The sequence below is a fragment of the Aquarana catesbeiana genome, linkage group LG08 (assembly GCF_042186555.1).
Source record: "Aquarana catesbeiana isolate 2022-GZ linkage group LG08, ASM4218655v1, whole genome shotgun sequence".
NCBI classification, from domain to species: Eukaryota; Metazoa; Chordata; class Amphibia; order Anura; family Ranidae; genus Aquarana; species Aquarana catesbeiana.
In genome coordinates this window covers 101417744-101440212 of record NC_133331.1, presented here as the reverse complement: position 1 = coordinate 101440212, position 22469 = coordinate 101417744, and the positions used below count along the sequence as shown (strand labels likewise).

At 40.4% G+C, this 22469-nt stretch overlaps 1 protein-coding gene across 1 annotated transcript in view; it reads left to right on the top strand.

Moving 5' to 3' along the window:
* The first annotated feature begins 10497 nt into the window (after positions 1 to 10497).
* Positions 10498 to 22469, top strand: part of PLPP4 (phospholipid phosphatase 4) — a 361311-nt gene continuing 349339 nt past the window's right edge. Inside the window, exon 1 of the mRNA XM_073596234.1 lies at positions 10498 to 11082. Within this exon, the coding sequence (XP_073452335.1) occupies positions 11024 to 11082 (59 nt within the window). The 5' untranslated portion in view covers positions 10498 to 11023. The remainder of the gene's footprint in view (positions 11083 to 22469) is intronic.

Genomic DNA, 22469 nt, shown 5'->3' with positions numbered 1-22469 from the left:
AGTGCAAAATCTGGTGCAGCTCTACATAGAAACCAATCAGCAGCATTTATTGTCGAAGCTTAAAATTGAACAAGCTGAAGTTAAAAGCTGATTGGCTACCATGCACTGCTGCACCAGATTCTTAGTACTCCAGTTTTAGTAAATCCCCCCTCAATGCCTTTAATTGTAACAAGTACACACTATAGAGGAATATGCTTTGTTCATTTTTCATGTCTGAGTTTTACAACCATTATAACTCATAAGGACATATGCAAATGTATGTCCGTATAAGTTGGGTGGCACCATTTTTTTAACCTACCTAGTGGTTTTCCCGAGTGTGGCTCGGGGTTAAATTTCAATACCATTAGCGCTAACCCCGAGCCACAATTGGGATTGCATTGCAGGATCCTTGTGCAGTGTACTTACCTTGTCCCCAGGATCCTGCGTCATCCCCCCGCTGTGTCCGCGGGCTGTGTCCTCCGCCCCGATTCCCTGTGTGGCGAGCTCTGTTCCCTGAGAGCGTCACGATGCATGGGGGCGGAGCCTGGCGGCAAATTAAAAAAATAGAAAATTCATAACACATACAGTACACTGTAATCTTACAGGTTACATTACTGTATGAAATAATTTCACATCCCTTTTGTCCCTGGTGCTTTGTCCAATGCCCTGCATGCAGTTTTGTAATGTATATACTGTTCTCTCTGCCTGGAAACTTGAGATTGTCCATAGCAACCAAAAAGTGTCCCTTTACGTTAAATGTGGTTTTAGACTAGCTAGAAAATAATAATATATTAGAAAATTTGCAGAATTGTGCGATAGTGAATCGTGGGGAAATTCATTTTAATATTATTATATTATTATTTTTTATAATTATTTATAGTTATTTATTATATTATAATTCATGATTTTGTGTTTCAAACTTTATCATACCCGGGATGTCTACTAGACTCTTGTCTGGACAGATCTAAGTGTGTTATTGCTAAGAATTACAGGCCTACAATATAAAACGCCAAATTTCTATGCAAAACAATTGTACCGCTTTGAGACGCAAAAATCTGACATAATCATACCGCCAGGGAGGCTACTCAGGATCCTGCTGCCAGCTTTCTTTCAGCAAGAGTCGGTGTAACTTTATATGCCCATGTTCCTAAGGCCTAAAGATTTACAATACAAAGAAATTTAAAAAGCTACAAAAGGACAAAAGTTCAGATGAAGTCTACAGCACCTTACTAAAACATTAGAGCGCAGATTCATCTTTTATTTGCAATCTTCTAACTCCTGCATTTTATTACAAAAATAAATATTTATCATAAGCTAAGGTTTGTTGTTCTAATGATGCAATATAACACAACTAAGCCCTCTGCTACATGCATATCTAATAGAGTACTGTGCAAATTCTGTAAAGTGATTAATGAGATGGTAATTTTTTCAGTCTGAAAACATTTTGTCTGATATTTCTGCTGTGCAAATACTGTATGATGCAGTAATCCTATTAATTCAAGAGCTTCACAGGAGACATCAGATGTGGCAATGCGTGAGACCTGTCTAATCAACCTTATTTCCTATTTACCCTTTCACAATCGCGATAGATATCAAAGGTAATACATTTTTTTTTTTTTTTTTTAGCTTTTTATTTTAAATAATTTTTTGATCCTCTGGGAGCCTACCCATTCTGGAGGCTATTACATGGAACAGAACCTTTGATGGATCTCTCCTGAAATCCCAACTTCATCTTATTCTGTCACAATCAGCAAGTTTATGCCATTATTTTTACAGCTTTATGTGTAACGCCTGAGGGTTAATGTCCTGACATCTGTGACAGGAGATTATTTCACTGTATTCCTAAGGTCCAGAGCTGTCTATACCAGACCAATAGGCAGTTATTTTCTTCTATTCTGGGTTTGTTTCATCGAACGGAGCAATATGCAACAATGTGCAAAAACCTACAGCACCAATCAGGTATCAGCTTACATCAGCTTGCAGGAAACAATATAAAATAAATTAAATAAAAAAAAAAATCAAGTAACAAGTATGGTAATTTATAACTATTGAACACCTTGTTTTTACAGCAGCACAATTTTCACAGGGCTAAATTTAATGAGCAATTCCAGTAAATGCATTTCTAATATAAGGGTCTCCAGTACAAGAGCCACTGGTAAATTTTACAAATATTAGGGAGCTGAAAAAAAAAAAAAAATTACAACTACCAACACACACACACACACACACACACACACACACACACACACACACAGGAGTGTCCATCAGATTCCACCCTTACATTCATGAGTGCCCATCAGAGTCCCCGTTTACATCAATGTATGCACAGGAAAAGCCCCCTTACATCAATCAAGGCTAAACGGACCACAGCAGCAACTCAGCAAGCACAGAAACTCACCCCACAGGACTTTCTGATGTGCCTCACTTCACTTATCCAGATGTAAGTGCTTTATACATTGTTTTATTAAATGTCATACAGTTTTACTTCAGCAGCACCTCTACTTTTGTCTTCAAATGTTCCTGGAGTTTGCTTCTGCTTCCCCCAAGAGGCTTGCCCTAAGTTATGAACTGTTCACCATCACCAATGGATCCCCATCTGTTGCCTATTTTAGAGACTTAGGTGTCTGTTTATGAAGCAGTGACAGTCACTGCTCCATTCTCCGGCATTCACAGACGAGATCGTTCTCCTCTGGATACCAGTTTATGAAGCTTTGTAGATCGCTTCTCCTTTGGAGGAATGAAGTGATCTACAAACGCTTCAAACAGTGGAGAACGGCCCCTGATACTGGAATCTCGTGAGACTTTAAGAGATTACAGTACCAGAAATTCACAGAAACACTGAGGTGTCCGTTTATTAAGCAGTGATAAATTATCACTGCTCAGGCCACGTACATTCCCGGAGAAGACTGCCCACCTGGCACCTAATAATAAAATATTTGTCCCCTACACTATATACATATATATACACACACACATTATATATATATATATATATATATATATATATATATATATATATATAGACATGGCTGGGGGACATGGTTGCTGTCTTGGGGGGGTCTGAACGAGGAAGGTGGAAGTAAAAAATCTTCCTCCTTCCCGCGGGATTCTCTCTTCGCTCCCTGATTCTCCACCTCTGAGCTGGTGAAACGGGGAGTGTGAATTTTGATGGCCAGTGAAGTGCTCAGATCACAGCTTCATAAACAGGCCGTTTCTGTGTCAGTCAATGACAGCTTCTCAGTGAGTGGAGATGATCGGGGGAGAACATGTTCAAACATGCTCTCCGATCATCTCTGTTTCATAAACTGTTAATGGACTGTGATCAGCGGTGATCCTTGGGATCCACTAGCGGCCAAAAAGCACTGCTAAAATGAGCGCACAGGTGGCCCCAGGAGGTCTTAGTGCTGTAAGGTGACGTTAAAGTGATTGCTACCTTTCAAAACCCTTTCACTGGCATCCCCTCTGCTTTATCCAGGGATAATGCACCGTATAAGTGTTTTTTTATAAACAAAGCCTCTACATACCTTTTTTGCAAATACATTCAGGCCGGTCACGTGACTCCCGGCAGGTCCACTACTCCGATCTAGGGTTACAGCAGGAGGGCCCGAGACCTCCCTCTGATGTCAGCCGAGGAGGTCACATGGCCGCTCGACCCCTCCCGCTGTAGCCTTAGATCGGAGAAGCAGAGCGGCCAGGAGTCACATGACCGGCCTGAATGTAGCTGCAAAAAAGGTATTTAGAGGCTTCATTTATAAAAAAACAGTTATACAGTGCATTATCCCTAGATAAAATAGAAGGGCTGCCAGTGACAATTGTTAAAACTTTTTTTAACTACTGATAGCAGCGGGGGGGGGGGGGGGGGTAGACACAGACACAGAGCTGACAGGTGGGAAAGGGTGAGGAGGACAGAGGAGGACAGAGGAGAGCTGCGGATGACGGAGGCACACTAACTGACCACGGTAGTCAGGGCTCAGCAGACATGATTATCCTGGTCAGGACACAGGAAGTGGCAGGATCAGCCTGGTTTTTAACAGCTTAGAGAGGGGAAGGTTAAATGGCACAAGCACTGTGCTGTTTGACCTGCTATGCGGGAACAGGCGGTTACAAACACTTTAAGCGGTTGTAAATTCTTACATATATCTAACATATACCTAATGAGGTGACTAGCCTCAGGCGTTACAGAGAGATAAAACAAATCCTCCTACATAAGTTGTACTAGTTTGTCTGCATCCATTTCTTCTCTACATCCATTCAATGTCCAGAATTTATAAAGCTTGTCTGAGCTGTCAGAAAACTGTGTGGCTGAGAGCATAAGTTACATACTGCAGAGCTCAGTTAGGAGAGCTCTGAGAGCTGATTGGAGGGAAGGGGCATGCCCCTCTTCACACAACACACAGGAACAGAGCTGAGGCTGTCAATCAATGACTGTGTGCTAAAGATCCTTCCCCTGTCAACATTTTTCTGTTGGTGTCAGGAAAACTTTTGAGAAGTGATTCATGCTGATAGCTGGGGAAAGAAACAGCAGATAGAAATGATACTTAGTGCTCTTAGTGACAAGTAGACACTATAGAGGGACAGGATTTACCACTTTAGTCTTTAGTCTTCATTAAGCCAAGCCTTAACACATGTTCCCTAGTGCATTCCAATGTAATTCTATTAACACTGACTGCTCAAGCCCTGAAAAAAAAAGGGGGGGGGGGGTGTCTTGAAATGTGTTGGCTGTATTTGATGCTCTTAATCATTAAACATTTCAAAAAGACTTTTAAGTGAAATTCATTTTTGTACCAGGTGCTCATCAGTACACATCCAGGAGTTTATAGAACTGTATTGAGAAAGTGCTCTGTTTGCCCAAAGGTCCACCCATTGTGACTGACTATACCTCTGACTGCTCCTATGACTCCCCGTGGGATCACAGACAACTCAAGGTATGGTAATAAGCACAAGTTTAAAGTGCATTTCCATTTTTTCAGTCACATTTGAGAAAGCTACTGAATGTGTGTTATGTGTTCCTAATCACACAGCATGCATAAAATGAATTTAAGAAAAAATGAAAATAGAAATAAAAAACATCAGAAAAGTAATGGGAGAAAGGAAAGAATGAGTTAATTAGGGCTGATTTGAGTAAACTAAGAGCTCTTGGGAGGTTAATTAGGAACACATTATATGTTTTTTCACTTCTCAGGTTGCTTTTGTCACTTTGATCAGCAGTTGAATGAAACAGAAAAAATACAAAGTAACAATAATGTTACTTTGTGTCTTTCTATCTCTGGTCTGAATGGTGTTTACAAACACTGACACAGATGGCCTTTTCTTTACAACATAAGCTATTAGGCTAGATTTACATCTAGTGTTTTGGCGTTTTGTGAAAGTGCGTTTCTGCATGCAGGAAATTTCCGGCAAGTGCGAGTGGGGAGAGGCAGTGGAGCAGGAGGACAGAGCGTACATCACATTTTCTGCATACTTTACTGACAATTTTTTAGAAGTGTGTAGTATGTTGAGAGTCTTAACCTCCCTGGCGGTATGATTATTTCAGATTTTTGCGTTTCAAAGCGGTACAATTATTTTGCATAGAAATTTGGCGTTTTATATTGTAGGTCTGTAATTCTTAGCAATAACACACTTAGATCTGTCCACCAGGAGTCTAGTAGATATCCCGGGTATGATGAAGTTTGAAACACAAAATCATAAATTATAATGTAATAAATAAATATAAATAATTAAAAAAAAATAATATAATGATAATAAAATAAATTTCCCCACGATTCACTATCACTCAATTCTGCAAATGTTTTAATTTACTATCGCTGTTTTCTAGCTGGTCTAAAGCCACTTTTGATGTAAAGGGACACTTTGTGGTTGCTATGGACAATCTCAGGTTTCCAGGCAGAAAGAACAGTATATATAATATAAAACTGCGTGCAGGGCATTGGACAAAGCACTGGGGACAAAAGGGAAGCAAAATGATTTCATACAGTACTGTAATCTGTAAGATTACAGTACTGTATGTGTTATGATTATTACATTTTTTGAATTTGCCTCCAGGCTCCGCCCCCATGCGTCGCAACGTTCACAGGGAACGGAGCCTGGCACAGAGAGGCTTCGGGCAGAGGACGGAGCCCGCAGACACAGCGGGGGTGATATCGCAGGATCCTGGGGACAAGGTAAGCAACCTGCACCAGGATCCTGAGATGTAATCCCGAGTGTGGCTCGGGGTTACCGCTAATGGTGCTGAAATTTAAGCCCGAGCAACACTCAGGAATATCGTCAGGGAGGTTAAAAGAGATAAAAATTGCTGTCCTTTTGTACTAAAGTGACATACCATGTAATATAAAGCAGGTGGGCAGAGAGCTTACAACTGGCACCTATGGTGAGCTCTCACAGCCCCTTTATTTAGGAGGTCCCCAGACCCTTCCAGAGGCTTCTAAGGTGAGCTTACTTAAAGTGGAACTCCACCCAAAAGTGGAACCTCCGCTTATCTGCTTCCTCCCCCCCTCCGGTGTCACAGAGGGGTGAACGAGTATCTATTTTTGACAGGCACCCTTCCCCACTTCCAGGAGATGGCGCAGCGGTGTCGTCCCTCGGAAGTTCAGCCCTCCTCCTCCTTCCTCCACTGCCGGGCCAGTTAGAAAGCAAAGTGCACTTCACGCATGCGCAGAGAGCCAATCCAAAAATCGGCTGGGGTGCTGACATCACGGGATCTCTGGACAGGTAAGTGTCCTAATATTAAAAGTCAGCAGCTACAGTATTTGTAGCTGCTGACTTTTAATTTTTTGGTAGGGGGAGTAACTCCTCTTTAACATGAATCCCCCTCATGAGACACGGGTGTAAAAACAGAAAAAGGAGGAAAAGAAACCCGTGTATCTCACAGTCCCATGAGGAAGGGATTGTCACCATAGGTGTGCACAGCCTATTGCATTAGGGTGTGTACCCCAAAGTTTACATACAGACACACACACTATTATAAATGAATGTAAATTTTTAACATGTATTAAAACATGGACAATGTCAGCAGAGCAGTAGACGGTATCAGTAGGGCAGTGGACGGTGTCAGTAGTTGTTTATTTTTATTATTATTATTTGCAATTTTTTCAATTCTTTTTTCAAATATTATTTTTTGGTGAAATATCAGGGGTCTAAACAGCTCTGTGCTAAGCAGCCTCCTTTTCCATCACAAATACAGTTTACTATGCTTCAGTTATGAATGGACACAGGAGTGATCGGTACCGATCTATCACTGTACTCATTCAGAAAATGAAGGGGCTGGTGAATGACATATTTACCAGCCCATTCCTCCACTCTCCATCCTGACACATCCCTTGCAGCAGCTGGCGAAAGAGAAAATAAGGGAAGCCGGCAGTACTGCAGGGGAGGGGGGACATGGGGGGCCTGGGCAGCAGGGGGAATTGGTGCTACACAAGGGGATTGGGATGTGCCCAGGCACACCTGGCACATCCCCTGCGTACGCCAATGATTGTTACCCTTTTTCCATGTTAATCTGCTGCCTGCCAGCCCTGGATGTGCTCACCCTGACTACCATGTGAAGTAACAGGTGGGTGCACACAGTGGTAGTAGCAATAAAATATTACTCCATCCATCAGCAATGACATACCTGGCCATTGTACTGCAGGAGCACTCCTTGAGGCAGAACCTCACCTCATGGACAGTGTGCAGATTGAAGAAAACAAAATTGATTAGAATGCCAATGGCAGATAGTGGAGAAACTGACAGAAAATAATAGAATCTGGGAAGCGAGAAGAGAGATGGATGAGCTAATGTCTACATTTAACCCACACAACATTAGGGGAAAAAAAAAAAAAATATATATATTATTTTATTATACAAGATTTATGAAGCGCCAACAGGCTGAGCAGTTACAATACAATTCAATACAGGAGGAATCACAGGGCTCTGCTCGTTAGAGCTTACAATCAAATATATATACACGTAAGGGGAGATTTACTAAAACTGGTGCACAGTGAATCTGGTGCAGCTGTGCATAGTAACCAATCAGCTTATAGCTTTAGCTTGTTCAATAAGGCTTTGCCAATACAACCTAGAAGCTGATTGGTTACTATGCAGCGCTGCACCAGATTCTCTGTGCACCAGATTTAGGAAATCTCCCCCCTTCGTATATTTATGCAGGGCAGAGGTTAGGTTCAGTGTGTACATGTTTTATATATGCCCCTATTCAACTGAATGGGAATAATAAATCCTGCTACCATAAAACCCAGAAATATCACAGGTCACAGAGGAGTTCAGATCATATAAAAGCACAAGTCACAGGATTTTAAAATGATCACATATACTGTATTATTATTCCATATACTTTGCACAAAGTAAGTTCTTTTTGGTGTTGGGAGGTTGAAAAAAAATGACAAAAGCACTCAGAGATTCTGATATCATAGCACATACTATTTTTTTCACAAAAAATAAAAAATTGCACTGACTTACAACACTCTTTCCACCCCCACCCCACTGGGTCCATGCTGCACTTCAGCAGTCCATATACTGTGCAATATTTGGTCAGTTACTGATGAACTCGCTGAAAAGAAGCTCTACTCCTTTTTTACCTACTTTTACTATTACTGAAAATACAGTAAAACCTCGGATTGCGAGTAACACAGTTTACGAGCGTTGTCTCGCAAGACGAGCAGGATTCAAGCCTCTGGGGTGTGCAGTACCGCATTTGGCCAGAAGTGGGGGGGTACCGGTGACACTCGGAGACACTCTGAGCCGTTCGGAGACATTCAAAAACATTCCGTTCCTGAGTATTTCATAGTGTCTCTGAGTGTCTCCAAGCGTCTCTGAGTGTTTCCGAGTATCTCCGGTGCCCCACCCCCCACCTCTGGTCACATGTGGTACTGTATAGACAATCAGTGGCTGTGGAATGAATTATCTGAGTTTGACTCCTATGGGAAAACTCGCTTTGAGTGCTTGGATTACAAGCATTCTTCTGTAACGGATTATGCTTGTAATCCAAGGTACCACTGTAAGTCAATCGGTTGATAAGAATCAGATGGAGCCAAAATTCAGGTAGTTTGACAAAAAATGTCAAAATATAATAGCTGTACACTATATGCTTGAAAATGGTACTACAAGCCCCGGAGTCTGAAAACATTATAATACTTGTAATATCGAGTCGTTATTGGTCAGTGGGGCCACGTGAACATACTGACCAATGAGAATCTCCTCCTACTTCTGGGATGGTGTCCTGGCAGAAAAAGCCTTAAAAGTGATTCTCAGTGGTCAGTGTGGTCATAAAAAAGAGATGCTCAATGGTCAGCATAGTAAAAAAAAAAAAAGAAGCTTCTTCTCTAACTCTGATTATTTTTACCTCCCCCCAATAACATGATCAAGAATTTTTAAATCAAACTTTTCCTTTGCTGTTTAGACCCTGTGATGTCATCTCTGAGTCTCTGTGCTTTTCTATGAAATATGAACATATCATGGTAGGCGAGAGGGGTCAGCTGATTGGACCAATGTAAGTATACATATACCATACCTGTGGGAGAATCTGGTGTTTTTTTCTTTTTGGGGGGAAGGCAAACAGCCACCCCCCGCCCGGTTGGTTGACAATTTCCTCCCCCCCCCAGGACAGTTGGGACATCAAAGCTCAACACTTACCCCATCTAGGAAGCGGGCGGGCAGCGTGTCCGGCAACTTTCTTCCTCCTCCTGTGGTGTGGATCACGGTGGCTTCCAATACGATCGCCTGACCTTTCAGCCAATCGGGAAACGGGGCACCAGACCTGCGTTTCCTGATTGGCGGAGAGGCAATTCAGTGTCCATTTGCTTTTCTAACACACCTGGGTGGGCTCCGAGCACAATGCTCTGTGCGACGAGTCCACCCTATTTTGAAGCCTATTGGAGTCTATGGCTCTTGTTTCAAAAGAACACCCCCTCTGCTGTAATTCATGCTTCCGGTGTCCTGAAAGGACCTGGACGCATGAATAGGGAGTGGCCGCGGTGGGCGTGGATAGATTCATGCTATGCATGAATTTATCTATTAATCATATAGGTGGTGGCGTTGATAAAGGGGGCGGCGCCCGTGCACCCTTAATGGACGGGTAGCCCCTGTTGTGTTACCAAGCAACTGAACAGGTGTACCTAATAAAGTGGCCAGTGAGTGTATATAGGCTGCTCTTGCTGACCTCTGGAAATGCTAGTTGCCTGGCTGTCATCAGCTTTTCTTTAATACTGGAAATCACTGACCTGGAATTCTGGCTTTCTCTGGCTGCTTTTCTGCTTGCTCCAGGTATGTATTTCAGAAATAATAAAACATTGTGATTGTCAGTCCCATAGGGTGTGATGATTACAGAATGTCATGGCAAGGCTCCCACAGTTGCCTGTCAGTTGCTGCTGCCCATGTTCATGAATGGCCATGCTGTCACTGTGCCCACATTGCTGCCATCATCTGACAGTTTACCTCTGGCAGCCAGTGAAATGGAGCTGCCATCCATGAGATAACCTCTCAGCCAAGTCTAATGAACAGAGAGAAATGCAATAGAAGTCTTCCAGCATGTGATCATTCCATTAGCACAGAAGAGTGACTGTGAGTGAGGAGGAGGAGGAGGAGGAGGGATTGTAGAATGGGGAGATCCTGAGCTCTGTCGGTGGGGGAATCCTGGCATTGTGTGCTGATCTCACCACCTGTGTGTAGTCTCCCAATATCCTGAGCTCAGGCACGCCAACCTATACCGTGGCGCTGTGTGCAGGGGCTGGCAGGCTGTAGCTCTAACACTGAACTCTTCTCTGTAGGGAGATCCCAGCTGTCTGCCGGATCCCCATAAAGCATGTGTGCACTTCTAGGGTGAGGATCTGATCGGGATCGATCTGCCAGTTGGGGGGGGGGGGTTCCCCGGTGATCGCTGTGTAGGATCTAGTAGTAGAGAGCTGCCCCGATACTGGGATCCATCTGTCAGTGGAGGACCTGTGAGCGCTGAGTGAGATCGATCTGTCAGTGGGGAGCCGGTGATCGCTGAGTGAGATCGATCTGTCAGTGGAGAGTTCCCCCCTGTTGATCGCTGCGGATCTGATGCGGGGGAATGATGCGGGCACTGCTGGAGGAGCTCGGCATCCGAGCGCTGCTCTTCGGGGTCTTCGTGTAAGTACTCTGCATGGCTCCCATTGCATCTGCATGGAAGATCTGTATCCGATCGTAGCACAGAGGTCTCAGGTGTGTTCGGTAAGATCTAAGGGTGCCCATACATACCTCGATTATCTAAGGTTCAGCAACTATTTACCGAACAATGGAGGTAACCAACAGCTAATCATACAAAGGCTGATTGTGAAGACAGAAATAGCTCATGTCTATGGCAATCATTGTCCGACCTGCTGGAGAATCATTCCTTGCAGATCTGCTGTCAGTGCGGTGATCGTGCGAGGGGGTTGCATGTCTGTGTGCAGTGATCGGGGACATCCAACAATCATATGAAATGAAATGTTTCCATCATGCATTTGTTTGATCATTGCGGAGATTAATCAAGATTACGTTTATCAATTATATAAAATCAGACTAAGTTCTGTGTCTCCTGCACAAGACTGGGCAATGCCATCCCCCCTCCCACCATCTATATGGAATCTCTGACGTTCTACCTATAGATATATGACTAGGGGCATCTATACAAGTCCTGGATGTGTCATTATACTATGTGATCAATGACCATGTATTATACATCTGTATGGCCATCCTCTGGATGTCATCACTATTTCCTTCTGACAATGACAAGTACTGGATAAGGTCTATATCCCTTTAAATGTTATAATGTGCTCCTGTCCCTGAAAAATCGCTTTGTGTATGCCTGAGTAACCCCCATGTCTTCTGATTGCTATGTGTGCCCAGGATGGATGGATTTATAGGTCTCTACTACAAATGTCCAATATCAAGTATAGGCAGTGCAGTGATCTTCTATAAGGCTATATATAACTCGGTGTAAATGATTTATTCTTATATACAATTGTGTATATGTTGCATCCTTATATAAAACTGTATCATCTGTGTTTATATAACCTTACATATGTCTGCAAAGTCTATGGTCACTGCCAGGCAGTAACTTTCCTCTGAGCACCAAACAGGCTCAGTGCTGGATAGTCACCTGTATTCACTCCCACTAGTCCAAAGTTATCCCTTCTATGAGCCAACATCTATTCCTACTGTAAATGACCAAAGATATCTAACCCATCTACTGTCCTATATCTGTTTTTGCTATATAAGACCAAAGGTTAGTAATTTCATCTAGGTACTATATATCCCTACTAAAGACCAATCTTATCTATCCCATTTATTGTCCTATATCTGTGCCTACTACTATAGTTATCTCTTTTATGTACCTGGATCTGTTCCAACTCTAAAGGACCAAAGTTATCTATTCCATCTACCTGTATATATTCCCACTATGTAAGAACAAGGTGGTATATCACATTTCATGTTCCAGTACCTCTATCAATTCCTACTGTACTGTCCCATATCTGTCCCACTAAATGAGAATAATGTTATTTATCCAATATATGTACAATACCTGTATTCTCACTATATAAGAACAAGGTTATCTACAGGTATCTCTTTTATGTTCCTGTATCTATTCCCTCTGTATAAGACTAAAAGTTATCTACCTGTATTTAGTCCCACTATAAGATACAGGTAATTGTATATATTCCCTCTAAAAACAATGTTAATTACACCTTTTTACACCTGTATCTATTAGTACTATATAAGACTAAAGTTATCTATGCCTTCTATCTATTCCGCTATGTATGAGAAAAGTTATCTATCCTATCAATGTATCCATATCTATTTTCACTATATAACACCAAATTATTTATCCCATACCCTTTATATATTTCCACTATAAGAACAAAGTTGTTTATCCCATACCCTTTATACTGTATATTCCCACTATATACCACCAAAGTTATTTATCTCGTACCCTTTATATATAAAAACAACATTATCTATCCCCTCTATGTATTTATATGTACCTTTATCTACTCCTTTTATATAGGAACAAAGCTAGTTATGCCTTCTATGTCCTGGTATCTGTCCCTTCTATTTTCCCTTCATCTATTCCCTCTATATAGGATCAATCTTAGTTATGCATTCTTTGTACCTGTATCTATACCTGCTATACAGGATCAGGCTGAATTATCCCTTCTATGTGCCTGTATCTATTCCCTTTATATAGGATCAGACTTAGTTATCCCTTTTATGTACCTATATTGATTCCCTTTATATAGGATCAGACTTAGTTATCCCTATTCCTTTCTATATAGGATCAGACTTAGTTATCCCATCTACAGTATGTGCCTGTATGCATTTCCACTACCTAAAGCCATATCTATATATACCTGTAGTATGCAATATATAAGAACAGGTGATTTTCCCATTTGTGCACTGCACCTGTACATTTTCTGTCCCATTTCCAGATGGTCTTCTATTGTATTTGGGCATTCAACTCTAGCACTGTTACTCCAGCTGCAGCACCATTTCTAAGTTGGTCTCCAGAGGTGTTTTTAACTTAATTATCTTTTATCTGTCGCAGAAAGCCAAAAAGCATTTTCATCAAAGTAATTTGAAGTTCCCATAATAAAGTCAGGCGTAAATTGCCATTCGCTCACATATATGCTAAACATTGTCACTACAATGCAATTATCTTTCTCTGCAGTGTTTGCTGAGATTGCTTTGCTTCAGACTGGCATGATGGTAAACCTCTTATCTCCTCTGCCTGTCAGCTGGCTATAGTTACCTGATAAGCCTCTTCTTGTCACTTTCATAATTCTGTAGAGGTGCAGCTCTTGGATTAAATATCTCTGTCTAGCTGCCATCTCTCCCAGGCTGTCTACTGATATCTAGTGATTTCTGTATTTCCATTGTTCAGACAGCGCAGTTCCCCCTTGGCTAGGCTCGGAGTCACGTGTTCCACAGGTTGCAGGTGTAGATAGTGTTAGCTTGAATTGTTGTTGGTAACTTTTGTAGAACAATGATTTGATTATGTAAAGTGCAGCTGTTTTTGGTGTGTAAATAGATTACATTGTACATATGTAGATATTGTACACATTGTACATATGCATGCTGGAACTAATACAGTAAAACCTTGGATTGCGAGCGTAATTCGTTCCAGAAATATGCTTGTAATGCAAAGCATTTGTATATCAAAACAAATTTCCCCATAAGAAATAATGGAAACTCAAATGATTCCTTCCACAACCATTTATTCATAGGTCCTTCAGTTTATAGTCCATATAAAAAGATTATAGCAATGTGTTCAGGTTGTTCAACCATAAAACGTCCATCCACAAATGGAAGCCTCCACAAGAGGATTACAAGCAAAATCCAGCAGGAGCTACAAAGTATTAATAAGAAGAGAGGCACCTCTAAGTGTAGCAATATGTTGCTAAATGTTGTACCTTCATTAAATGTATCTGTATTGCTACACTTATAGGCACCTCTCTTTTATACTCAGTTGTGACATGACGCTTCTTGTATATCAAGACATCACTTGTATATCAAGTCAAAATTTTTTTTTTTTTTTTTTCCTTGTCAAAAGAAGTTTATTGAGTATACAATGTTATAAAGATACATAAAGATACATAAAGTAAGTTTACAAGGATCTATGAAGTAAGCTCATTGTTTTACAGTAGGGTTTATATAGATAAATATCATGAAATTTCAAATATTAAACATTGGGTTCATGTAAACCTAAATTAAACATATATATCATTTCCTTAGTTACTTTTGTAGGTATTTAAATGATTTATACCTACTATACATATTGTTTACAAGTAGAGTGTATATAGGTCAAATAAATTCTGATAATGAGCTTTAATCGTAAGGTGGAGAAAAGGAAAGAGAAAGAAGAAAAAGGGTTGAAAGGTAGAGGTATGGTCCACAAGGTTGTCCCGCTCGTCAGTTTATTATTCTTTTTAGTTCTCTTTGAAGCCTTAGAATGGTTGTCTCTGTAAGTCATTTAATTTGTTACCATGGCAACAGGACAGAGTCATTGAAATTTGACAGGAACTGTTGTTTTATCCAAGGATGCCAAAGTTTTTCAAATTTTGGAATTTGATTTTGATCGATGGCTACCATCTTAGCATGGGACATTGTATTATTCATTCTGTGAATTGTTTCTGCTAGTACCAATGTAGGAGATTTCCATGCCTTGGCCACTGTTTGTTTTGCAGCCGTTATTAGTTGGATCATAAGTTTGAATTGAGAGAGTGTTAACCATTCCGGTTTTAGATTAAGTAAAGTTAAATATGGATCTGGTTGTATTATTTTTTAAAATATTTTAGATGCAATCACGAAGACTTCCTTCCAGAAGGTTTGGATTACTGGGCACGTCCACCATATGTGTAAATATGTGCCTATTTCTGGGCATCCTCGAAAACAAAGAGTTGAGGTATTAGGTGAATATTTTGCCACTCTAGCGGGTACAAGGTACCAGCGAGTTAGGACTTTATAATTTGTCTCCAGTGCTAAGATGTTGGGTGAAGATGACTTAGATGTGAGCCATATATTAGACCAGTCCGTGTCTTCTAAAGTTCGTCCCAGGTCCTCCTCCCACCTCTGAACGTAAGAGGGTCTATTAAGATTTGCTACTCCATATAATTGATTATAAAGTGATGAAATTGTACCTTTAGCAAATGGATCTTTTGTACAGATTGATTCAAAAATGGATAATTGGGATAATGGTGTATCCCCCTTTAGGAATGGTGTATAGAAATTTTTGATTTGGAGGTATCTAAATATCTCAGAGTTTGGTAGATCATATTTTTCTCTAAGCGATGGGAATGAAAGGAATGATTTAGATGCTATGAAGTCATTTAGTGTCTGAATGCCTGATGTTGTCCAAGCTTTAAAAGAATTTGGGTAGATCCATGCCGGATAAAAGGCCGGATTTCTGATAAAAGAAAGGAGAGGATTGTGTGGAGATTGTAACTGATATTTGGTTTTTAGTTTATCCCAGAGAGATAAGAAGTGTTTGGTTATGGGATTATGAATTTTAAAGCGGTCTTTAGGATCAAGCCATAATAAATTTGATATTAATAGAGGGTCATTTTCTGAAGCCTCTATAAATACCCATAATGGGATTTCCTGTTTTGCATGGTATTTGGACAGACTGGCCAAATGTGCTGCTCTGTAGTAGTTAGTAAAATTAGGGTATCCCAGGCCTCCTTTATTTTTGGGAAGATGTAGTGTGTGTATAGGTATACGTGGTTTAGAAGAGCCCCATATAAACGAAGTTGCTCTTTTTTGTACTATTCTCAAAAAATAGGAAGGAATTGGAATAGGGAGGACTCTGAATAGATAAAGCAATTTGGGTAGAATAGTCATTTTGATTGCATTAATCTTCCCTATCCAGGATAAAGGAAGTTGGGACCATTGTTTTATTAGATTTGTGATCTGTCTTAATACTGGAGGATAATTGGTTGAGAATAAGTCAGAATGAGATGCTGTTAAATGAATTCCAAGATATGGGATTGATTTTTCTGCCCATGTGAATGGGAGTGCAGCCCTAGCCGGGATCAATTCCATGTTTGTGAGTGAAATATTAAGCACTAGGCATTTCTTAGGATTAATCATAAGGCCGGATAGGGCTGAAAACCCATCAAGAGCTGGTATTAAGTTAGGACCAGAGACCTGTGGTGATGATAGAAAAAGTAATATATCGTCTGCAAATATACATAATTTGTGTGTAATACCTCCTACTTCAATGCCAGTTATAGTTTGGTTTGTTCTGATGTATTGGGCCATGGGTTCGAGTATAAGGGCAAATAATAAGGGAGATAATGGGCAACCCTGTCGGGTACCTCTTTCGATATTAAAGGCTTCAGATTTGTATCCAGCATATTTTATATAGGCTTTGGGTTTATTATATAATGCTTCGATCCATGTTAAAAAGTGGGGTCCAAAACCCCATTTTTGTAATGAATATTGCATATATTGCCAGGATACTGTGTCAAATGCCCTCTTAATATCGAGAGATAGAAAACATAAAGGGATTTTCCGTTTTTTAGCAATATGTGCCAATAACACTGCCCTGCGTATATTATCGCCTGCCTGTCTATTTGGCATGAAGCCTACTTGATCTCTATGTATTAATTTTCCTATAATGCTATTGAGGCGTTTTGCTATTATTTTTGCTAATAATTTAATATCGAGGTTTAACAGAGAGATAGGCCGATAATTCTCACAGGAAGTATCATCAGAAAGAGGTTTTGGGATCATACAAACAATTGCCATTAGTGTTTCTTGCCGAAAAGAATGTCCATCTAGAAGTTTGTTAAAAGTTTCAGTGAGAATGGGAGAGAGTATTTCTGAGAATGTTTTATAGTATAAAGCCGAGTAGCCGTCTGGGCCTGGTCTTTTGTTAAGTTTTAGGTCTTTTATGGCGTTAGCAACTTCATCTATAGTTATAGGCTCATCCAAACTGCTTTTTTGATTCTGAGATAACTCAGGTAAGGTTATTTTTGAGAAGAAGGATTCAGCTTCTGTAGGATTAAATTCATTGTTTGTCTTGTATAAAGTTGCGAGATGTGAGCGAAATTTATGGACTATTTTAACTGGATTACAAGTATAAACATTTTTTGATAATTTCAAACGTATTGGTTTGAAAGATTTGTTAGTTGAATTTAATGCCCGAGCCAAATATGTACCTGATTTGTTTGTATTCATGTAGAAATTGTGTTTGGAGCGTTTGAGGGATTTATCAACTGACTCAGTGAGAAATAGATCGTATTCCAATCTAGATTTTTCCAGATGAGATTTTGTACTCTGAGATGGATTATCTTGAAATGATATGTAGGCTGCATTAAAATTGAGTTCTAGTTTTTTTGCTAGATTTTTGCGTTCCCGTTTAAATAGTGCCATTTGTCTTTGTATTGTACCACGCAAGACAGGCTTATGAGCTTCCCACAGTGTTATTGGGGAGATGTCTGTTGTGTTATTAATTGATATGTATTCCTTTAAAGCTTGTTCAATGGCCATCTGATGTAGTGGGTGTTTGAGCATTATGTCCGGTAAGTACCACGTTGGGTCATGCGCTTTTGGTATGGCTGAGGCTATAGTAGTGTATACTGCATTATGGTCAGACCACGGAATCGGAATTATATCTGATGCAATAATTTCTGGTATCATTCCTATTGTTAGAAAAATATGATCTATTCTGGTGAAGGTTTGATGAGGGTGCGAGAAATAAGTGAATTTCTTTTTCATTGGGTTACTTTCTCTCCATGAATCTACCAGATTGTATTTGGAAAGAAGTTGAGAAAAAGGTAATCTAGAGGTTATTTTGGATGGTGTAAAAGGTGATTTATCTAGAAATGGGAGGAGGACCTGGTTCGAATCCCCACACATTATCACTGTTCCTATTTTGTGTGTATTAATCACTTGTAATATATGTGAGAGGAATGGTGTAGGTTGTTTGTTAGGAGCGTAGTAGGAAATCACCGTGATTGCTGTATCCATTATATAACCCATGAGTATCAGGTATCTACCTTCTGGGTCTTTAATTTCTGATGATAAGGTGAATGGTGTGGATCGGTGAAATGCAATTAGAGTTCCCCTTTGCTTGGTACAGGCAGAAGCCGTGTAAATTTGTTGATAAAAAGGAGAAATATATTTTGGAGTAGAATCTTTGGTGAAGTGTGTTTCTTGGAGGCATACTATGTGAGCCTTCTTGTTATGGAAAGTACGGAAGGCTTTGGTCCTTTTTTGAGGGACATTTATTCCCTGAACATTCAGGGAAAGTATATTCAGTGGTGCCATGGCAATAGATCAAATAGTTTTGACTTACTTTTTGTTATGCAGAGCTGACTGCGCAGATCAACCTGTGTGGACTGAAGAGATGAATAGATAGAAAAGAAACCAGTGAATTCTGGAGTAAAGAGTAAACAAAAAACATATGAGATTAGATGATACATTGCATAAATTATTTTCTGCAAGTAATCACAATTTACCCGTGAAAGAGAATAAATATCTCTCTCAGGGGAATAAGTGCCTTCGTCACACTCCCACATAATATGGTTGGGAGAATGAGGAGGGCTAATGGGGGTACATGGATCTTCCGCTTACAGGAGAGAAGTGCTATGTCAAAAGACATCAAAATGATGTTTCATTAATTGGAGTGCAGAATATAGTTTTTGTTGAAATTATTTATTCCAGGGTGGTTGTATATGGTTAGTCTTGCCCTAGGCTAAATAATTCAGTTAGAAAGGTACTGTTAATAACATTGGTATTGATGAAGATAGTTTGAATTATTTTGGGATTTTAACCCTTTTAGAGTAAACAATTACATATTTTATTCATATGTAACTGTTTAGATATGTTATCTCATAAAATTGAGGTTGTATTGCTTCAGATTAGAATAAACAAAAACATAATTCTAGGAACTAGTTAGGTAATAATATATTTGTTTTAAGAAAAGAAAGAAAAAGCTTCCATTACTTCTGGATTATTGAACATATTTGTCCTAAAAAGTAATAAATCTATTGTTATTACCTGATAATATATAACTGAACAAGAATTTCCTTATTTCACTTATATATTCTAAGGCTATATGAATCAGAAGTAATAAGAAATATAACTGGAATGTAACATGATCCCACACAGTGTGTGACTATCAGAATGCAGTTACATTCAGTTATAAATACAGGTTTTTTTATAGAGAACCATCTCTTAGTATAATAAATGAAGAGATATCAGGAATTAGGATGTCAGTCCATTGAATCTTCTTGGTCCATGGATGATGTGGCATAACGGCCTCTTTTGTGAGAATGATGATTCCCATTTTGTTCTGAAATTTTCTGGGTGCTGCCTGAAGGTGAAGATGACGCCATTCTTCTGCGTGCGGGAGTGTTGCTGCTTGTGGGTTCTGTCAGATTTAATTTTAAAAGGGTTTGTTGTAGTTCATCTGCTGATCTGCTTCTGTAAATTGTACCTTGGTAGTTAAATCTGACTGAAAAGGGGAAGTCCCATTGATACATAATGTTGTGGCGTTGCAGTTCCATTAGTTGGGGTTTCATGGATCGTCTTTTAGTAATAGTAAGTTGGGATAGGTCAGCAAAAATTTGATAATTGTGTCCTTGAAAATCAAGTTCCTTTTTTTCTCTTGCAGCAATTAGTATTTGTTCTTTCGTTCTGTAATAATGACATTTTGTGATTATATCACGTGGGGGTCCATCTTTCTTTTTGGCTGTGAGGGCTCTGTGTACTCTGTCCAGTTCTAAACATTCAATAGGGATATCTGGCTTTAGTTCTTGTAATAGAGCAGTAATAGTAGATTGCAGGTCTGTCACAGTTTCAGGTATTCCCCTTATGCGCAAGTTTGAACGTCTGGCTCTATTTTCGTAATCTTCGAGCTTAGTTTGAAGTATTAAATTCTCTTTTTTTAATTGTTCCACTTCTGTTATATTTTCTTGGGTTGTAATTTCAATTTCATCCATTTTTATTTCTAAGGCTGCGGTGCGGTTTCCCAGCTCTCTTATTTCTTTGGTTAGGCTTTTTGTTATTTGGTCTGAGGTTTGTTTTAAAGCCTTATGAAGCATCTTTTCAAATTGTAATAATATTACTGGGGATACTGAGGAGGCTTGTGGAGAAGTTTGTGAGAGGATTTGTTCTGTATCTGACTCAAATGGAGAGTCTTGCTGTGACATTTTCTGTCTGTGAGAGCGCCCTGATGCTGTATCTTGTGAGGTGACTGGAGCTGCTTCAGCTGCAGTGAGTGCCTGTGAGCTCTTTGTGAGGTGATTTTTATTTCTGCCACGGTTTCCTCCCAGTACCATATTTCCTGCCCAAACTTTCACAGTTTGTTCCCTGGGGCAAAAAGGTTCAAATGGATACCTTTTGAGCCTGCAGGCTCCGCTTTGTCCTTCTCTTCTCTCCTCAGCGGTGTGGAGCTCTAACAATGCATGTCTGCTCTGCTAGGCTCCGCCTCCTGCCCCCCAAGTCAAAATTTTTTTAAACATTTTGCTTGTGTTGCAAAACGCTCTCAAACCAGGTTACTCTTAAACCAAGGTTTTACTGTAAAGCATTGTATTAGCTTCAGCCTTCCCTGGCTGCATTGTGGTCAGCTTATGTAACAATGGATGGAAGTAAAAGTAATGTTATGACACAGCAATGACTGTTACCTGTATCCATATCTACAAGCATAGGTGCGAGCAGCCTATTGCATTAGGGTGTGTACCCCAAAGCCCAAACACACATGTCTTTCTCTGCAACCTCAGCTGCACAGGACAGTGAATGAATGGGAAGTGTTCTGTGCTGAGTGGCTTCCTGTTCATTCACAAACCGAAGCAACACAGTGAGTGTGTTCATTTAGAAAAAGGAAGACACCAGTAAATTACACATTTGCTAGCCCTTCCCCCCGCTCTCCATCCTGAAACATCCCTTGCAGGAGCCGAAGGGAGAAGAGAGGAGGGAAGCCAACAGCACTGTTGGGCAGGTAGACAACATGGGGGGAGGCCTGGGCAGTAGGGGGAATCGGCACCACATATAGTGATTAGGGTGTGCCCAGTCACACCTGGCACACCCCCTGAGCACGCCTATGTCTACAAGGCATTCAACATTTTTGATACAGTGTTTCTGAAATCTTATTACATAATTTTTTTTCAACATCATGTAAACCTGTACATATTTTTGGATACAAGATTTGGACAGCTGCTTTGTTTCAGGTCTAGATCACAGTTGGTATTATGGACAATCACAATGGGAAGTGGGTCATTGGCCAACGTCTAAGGGCAGACTGATATTAAAAAAATGGATTTATAGTAATGTATACATTATAAAGCTGGCCAAAAATGGTTTAGTTTCATTCATACAGAAATTCTGATAAATCATTGATCAGAACATTTTTTCCTGCCTTCATTAAACCAACGTTCTATATCTGTATCCCACACCATCTTCAAAACACACTGCACTTGCGATCTGCAGCAGGTGTCAGTGTTAACTTTGCAGGTTGCAAATGCAGTGAGTTTGCCTGCACTGGGTTGCATGGTAGAGCGGTACCATGCAACTGAGTTGCCATGCGCTTTTTAAAGTAGCGCATGTATTACTTTTGGTGCAATCTGGCAAGATTTCAGCCCTTTCAAATGAATGGGCTGAAATCACACTGCATTCGTAATGCATGTGAATCGCATAGGAACCCATAGTGCATTTCTGTGCAATTCATGATGTGAACTGGCCCTTAGTCATCTAATTTTGTTTGAAAGGCCTTAACATTTGTTCAGACCTTTAATTCAGTGGAATCCCGGATGCATTAACCTCCCTGGTGGTTTTCCCGAGTCTGGCTCGGGGTGGATTTTCAGTACCAAAAGCGGTAACCCCGAGCCAGACTCGGGATCGCATCGCAGGAACCAGGAAGAGCTTACTTACCTTGTCCCCAACATCCTGCGATGTCTCCCCGCAGTGTGAGCGAGCCGTCCTGCGCTCGATCTATCACAGCGCCCGGGCTCCATTCTATGCGAGTGTTGTGATGCATGGGGACAGAAAACGGCGCC